Consider the following 5,858-nt stretch of genomic DNA (forward strand, 5'->3'; position numbering starts at 1 on the left):
AGCAGGAATCTGGGAGAGGTGGTAGTGTTCCAAGTGTCAAGTGCAAGAGTGGCAAATTATTTTGTACAGGTTGCAAAAACCCATCTCTGACCTTGTTGGTTTAGGGATGTGCTTGTGAAAGCCAGAGAGACTTCTGAAAGTCTGAATTAGCTCAGGATAACCTTCAGCTAGTGTAGCACCTGATGTGGCATTCTGCTACTATAGGATGAAACCTACTGTGCACGCATTTTTTAATCAGTTACTATACATAGAGTGTGATCTCTGTAGATATAGAATAAGATGGTAGAAATTGGATGCTGCCACTAGTGCTTATAGAAAAGCCATGCCTTGTACACATCCAGAGACGAGACTGGCTTATAGTTCACTGTGTGCTAGGTGACGAATCCAACACATACCACAAACCAAATTTATACAAGCAGAATAGTCTTGCTCAGCACAAGCCCAGTTCCCAGAAGCACATGGCTCATGACCCACTTCATCTATCGTTCCACTTTTTAGAAGACATATGCCACAGTTACATTGCCTTCAGCTATCCTCGATGTTTTAAAGGCTCATATTGAAATGACACTTACCAATATCATTCTCATTGCCACCTGTGTCATCTGTAAAGTCAGGATGAGAGATGATATCGCTGACCAGGAATACTTGTTCCTTATCATCAGTAACATTCAGTATGGACTTTCCAAGGAAGACTTTGTAGACTGACTTGTCTTGTGGTTTTTTTGACCTGAGCAATAGTAAAGAGATTCATGATGACTACTAGTTTCTGAGAGCAAAGTCAACAGTTTAGATCCAGTCCTAGTTCTGTTTTGTGTTTACTTTAATGCCAAGAAGAAAAAGCAAAATTTAGTCAGCTTTGAAAGTCAATCCAGTATTCTAGAGAAAAGAAACTCAATTTTCCATCTGAAGGGATTGACAGGCATTTTGAAACGCACACCTAGCTATCTGCTACTAATGCCAGGCGTTGGTGAGGAGAATCCTCTGCAGGCTGCCAGAAAGATCAGTTCTCCACAGGGAAAACCAACAAAAAACACTTATAAATGTATTTTTCAACAACTTATCTTTCAGTACGCTTTTAAGTTTTGGGAATAGCCAAGGTAAAAATGCAACCTTGGTTCTAACTGAGGTTAAAATTGTTTAAATTGCAAAATCCACCAAAATGTTTGCAACTTGCTAGCTCATTCTACTAGCCCTGGACTCCCAAAGGCTTAATGTTTATGGCTACACTTCTTGTTTTGCTCAATCAGAAGAACATATTAACTGTGGTACGTTTTGAAGAGATGCTCAGTGAACATCATGCAAAGATATCAGCTGAAGAGAGTTGCAAGTAAGAAGGATGCAGAACTGTAAACTTACGGATTATTAAAACAGTGTGCTGCTGTAAGCACCCAGCAAGGGTCAATGAGACTGCCACCACACAGAAACTGGTCAACACCCCTTATGTTTTGGAAGATGCCAGCTATCCAAGGCTGAGACTCAACCCCTGCCTGGCTTCCACCAACAATCTTGAAGTACTTGCTGATGCTCCTTTGGCCACATGTATGTCCTACAAAAGGAGAAACGTTGTTCAGATGTTCTTACAACTAAGCACTGACCTTGTGTTATTAAAAAAAAATTAAAATCCATTGTCTTGAAACTAATGTTACTTACCACACTTCTCCATGTTGCAGGGTGTTTCTTGAATGGTGAATCTCTTTTTAGTGTAACACCATGGCCTGCTTCTTCCATTTGGGTTTCTAAAAGATAAAGGAAGTGTTTTTCATAAAAACAGGGGTTTTTTTTTAAAACAAACACACACCTTATCTTAGAATTCTGTCTTGAAAAGCCCAAAAGTGTTCCTTTGCAAGATCCGCCAGAAAAATAATTAACAAGTGACTATCACTGTTGCAGACTAGGAATTTTGCAGTACAATCAGCTTCAGTAAGTGGTAAGAGAGAACTCCAGACACTTCAAAGAGTTGCATTCCAAATATTTTCAGTCAAAATTGATCTCTATTATTTTGTTAATTTTTAAAATCATGTACCAATCACTTGAGGCACTTCTGGGCCTATGACAATAGAAGTCATCCCAGGAAGAGTGATGCTTTTCTTACCTGCAGTAGTTGTGTTTGCCCAGTCCAAGCTGCAAAGCGTAGCTTAAGTCAGCATGGTAATCACTCCTCCTGATTACTGAGGGAAGGTCCCACGGCAGGCATTCCTCTTCTGTTGCCATCCCTCTGTAGCCTTCCCCATTTTCAGTATAGCATAAGCTGTCAGTTTCTGAGAAAAAATATTTTGTTAGCAGCATGTTCTTGTTTATAATTCTTTTGAGACAGAAATAATCTGTATGACCCTTCTAATGAGAAAAAACATTCACGCATTATACTTGAAAACAGATGATGCAAAATCTGGACTGATTATATGTTCTTATTAAATTTGTTCTATATGAATTTTGAGCACCAAGTCACTTATGCTTTAAAACATGCCTCTTTAAAGAGACATAATATTGCCTCTTTAATATTTTCAGTGTACTTTACAATATAATCAGTTCTGCTTCTGGACACTCCTAAACAAGTTCACTTTTTTCCATCCCAAACAAAATCATTTGTGATGTGGGCAACGTTAGTGAGGAGGCATGGGCAAAAAGAAAAAGTATCAGAGATCCTGAATTTTGCACCAAAATTTACTTGTTGCTCCTCACTTGGTCTGTTTGCATAAAGTGCTAAAAGATATTCAGCCATGTGCTTATGGGTAGTGCTTTCACTTGGCCTTTCATGTTCCTCATTTGCCTATCTTTTTAGATAGTTTCAATCAATTTAGATAGTATTAAGGAAGAAAACTACTTACCTAGTTCACAGTAAGTCCCAGTGTATCCTTTTGGGCATATGCAACGATTAATTCCAGTAAAATAGTAATAGGTAATGCAGGTTCCTCCATTCAAACAATGGCATCCTGCAAGTAAGAGTAATGAGAGGCAAAACATTTATAGATAAAGTGAAATATAGTTGCAAACTAAGTTTTAGGCGTTTAAGTACCATTAAGAGTTTTGCTTCTTGTATGAAGATGTAATTGCAGGATAACAAGTTTTTTAGATTCAAGTAGAACAGACAGATATTTACCTTTGTAATCTGATCTGCGTTTATATGTCAGCCTGTAGAACTTCTTGCTATAAACCTAAGGGATAAGAAAAATAGGTTTTTCAGGAAACAGTTTATGTACTTTGATTATCTTTCATGGTCACAAGCTCTATTCCCTACTGCATATCTTCCACAGTCTAGGTTTATTGCATGTAGTTACCAGATGAACCTGCTCTGTGGAATCTGGATGTGAATGAAAAGTGGAACTCTACTTGAACAAAGCAGAATGAGGGGGGGAAAACAACACCCACACCATGCACACACAAAAACCTCAGAAAAACACCACCAAGCTGGTCCACTGCATCAGGTCAACTTGGCAGTTAGTTCTGCTACAGGGACCTAAGCAGCCTAAAACATAGAAGAGAATTTCTCCCTTTCCACCTCAGAGTCACCAAGCAGTGCAGCAAAGATGGAATATTCTCCAGCTGCCTCTGTCATTTTGGTGACCTTGGTCCTTCATGTTTGTGCCATGGAATAAAACCCAGTAGATTTATACAACAGTAGATTATTGCTCTGCACTTCAGGTCCTGCATCTGCTTTGCAGGCTGGATATTTCTTTCTCTATGGAATTAAAATTGGACTTTTAGTATACTTTTCACAGAGGTCAAGCAGGCTTGCCTGGGCTGAAACAAATAATGGTAACAATAAAAATCCATTGTGCTGGTGAATGACTCTGCTGATACATAAACTGTCATTCAGATCAATAGTCAAAAATAGTCAAATTCCTATCTGTTGCCTCTTTTAGCATCAGAATTACAAGCAGGGGAGGTGGAAGTTTAGTGAAAACTCCATATCGACCTCCATGAAGGACCAGTGAGCTTTTATTACTCAGTGTCTACATCTAAGCCACATTAAGAGAAAATTAGAAAAAGCTACATTTCTTGGTTATTGCATGAGGTCTCCACTATCTGAATGCTCGCAGACATCTTAAGGCAGAGAAGAATCACAAGTACAACCAAAGGGTTCAAAAACATGCTTCTTTGAGGTACATGTACATGCAAAGGCAGCTAAAAGGAAAATTTAAGAAAAAAGCCTACTACACTGTCCACAGCAAAAATATCATCAAACCAGAAGTGTTTCCAAGTGAACCCCCACCCCCTATTTATTTAAAAACTTACAGAATCTAGTCCCGTGACAAGTGTGCCCAGGGTTACTGTGATGAAGATGAGTAACTTCATGTTGTTAGCTTTTGTTCCTCTTCTAGCTGTATTATTTGATTCTGAAAATAAAACAGGAACTCAGTGTCATTTTATAGCTTGCAGTATCAGCTCTCTTGCTTCTGTTGTCCTCAGTTATTTTCAGAGTAGGTCACAAAATAATTGACAGCAGAATTAAACATTGACTTGCTGTAAAATATCTGCTTATTATTTCCACATACCAAATTAGAGGTTGTTGTTTGAAGCTCTTTTGTGCATTTAACAATATAACAAGTTTTTTTTTTTTTTCCTTAGAGTTTAAATGAAACAGAGGAGGGAAACTGGAAAAATCACTATACCACATTCCCGCAGTGTGGACTACCACAGAAGCTGTCAGATGTATTTAAGCTGCTGTTGAGCCATTTCTGCCTATTTAACTGATTATTGCTACCTTGCAACAAAGGCACCAAACATCTGCATTTAGGGTAGGAAAGGGAAAGCTCCTTTTTTCGTTACTTCTATAGTGACTCACTGCACCTTGTAAATGCTAGGCACTTACATCCACCTCACTGAGTGCCTCTCATCACTGCAAACTCTTGAAAGTCTGGTCTTGATGTTACCTCACTTATTTACAGTACTAGAGAGGCTTAGAACATATCCTGTCTTCATTTCTCTATGCAGCTGGATCTTCTAGCCAAGCATGGACAGCAATCTTCCCAAGACTACTGTTAAAGAACTAGCTTGTGAAAACAACAGGGGAAAAAAGCTAAAAAGTGCCAGTATGTATATATATATATTTTTTTTTTTTCCAATGACAATGCAAGTAATGGGACTTTTTTTAGTGTCCTCAGTTCTAGACAACTTGATTTTTCAAAGATTCCATGGGAATTTCAGTTACCTTTAGCAGTTCAATATAGTCACAGAGGTAATGCAGAACTGAGTTGGTGCTGAAGACCTGCTCCACACAGTATCTGCTTCAATGGTTTCTGCAATGAACTAGTCCTGCGGACTGAACGCCCACTGATAGTTGGAGGGCATCTTCCAATTCAGTCTTACTCAGTAGAAATATGGTGCAAGTACACTAAAGCCATTTGGTGGTGTGAACTAAAACATGGGGAATAGAGAAGACCACTGGACTCGCTTGGAGAAAAGCTGACACGATCCAAATCAAAACACTAGTGTGGATGCACCCTTTACTTGTAAGCAAGTTTCATAATGCAAGAAAACAAATCACGCCTCAGGTCCTTGGACATGCCTGCCTTTCAGATTCAGGGATTTCAGCAGATAGTTTCCCTTAACTTTCATGTCAAGATGATTCTTTTTAGCTTATTTGGCAGCTCTGCAAGTAATTTACCATTTATTACCATAATTAATTTCTCAGGCCCGACCTTAGCGTCCCAGACAGCAGTACTGCAGATCTCCCGCGAGAACGCTGATGCCCCGCAGCAGGTAAGGAGAGCTGCTCCCCGCCGCCGGGACACCGCGGCCCGCGGGAGCTCGGAGGTCCAGCGCGAAGGGCAGCCCCTCACGCCTGCGGGACGTGCCCTCACGTCACTGCTCGGTGCTAAAAGGCACTTACCGGCGCGGGGGCTCCGGGGCGCGGCGCG

General features: G+C 40.0%; 1 protein-coding gene across 1 annotated transcript in view; it reads right to left on the reverse strand.

Annotated features, from left to right (window-relative positions):
• The window catches only part of PLAU (plasminogen activator, urokinase), a 6,476-nt gene extending 2,183 nt beyond the window's left edge, over positions 1–4,293 (reverse strand). The window contains exons 1-7 of the mRNA XM_008948778.1: positions 4,234–4,293; positions 3,098–3,152; positions 2,826–2,930; positions 2,093–2,258; positions 1,651–1,736; positions 1,357–1,546; positions 573–727 (exon numbers count right to left, since the gene is read on the reverse strand). Of these exons, the coding sequence (XP_008947026.1) occupies positions 573–727; positions 1,357–1,546; positions 1,651–1,736; positions 2,093–2,258; positions 2,826–2,930; positions 3,098–3,152; positions 4,234–4,293 (817 nt within the window). The remainder of the gene's footprint in view (positions 1–572; positions 728–1,356; positions 1,547–1,650; positions 1,737–2,092; positions 2,259–2,825; positions 2,931–3,097; positions 3,153–4,233) is intronic.
• Positions 4,294–5,858: the final 1,565 nt, after the last annotated feature.

The sequence above is a fragment of the Merops nubicus genome, unplaced genomic scaffold (genome assembly GCF_000691845.1).
Source record: "Merops nubicus isolate BGI_N331 unplaced genomic scaffold, ASM69184v1 scaffold24991, whole genome shotgun sequence".
In the NCBI taxonomy this organism is placed as follows: domain Eukaryota; kingdom Metazoa; phylum Chordata; class Aves; order Coraciiformes; family Meropidae; genus Merops; species Merops nubicus.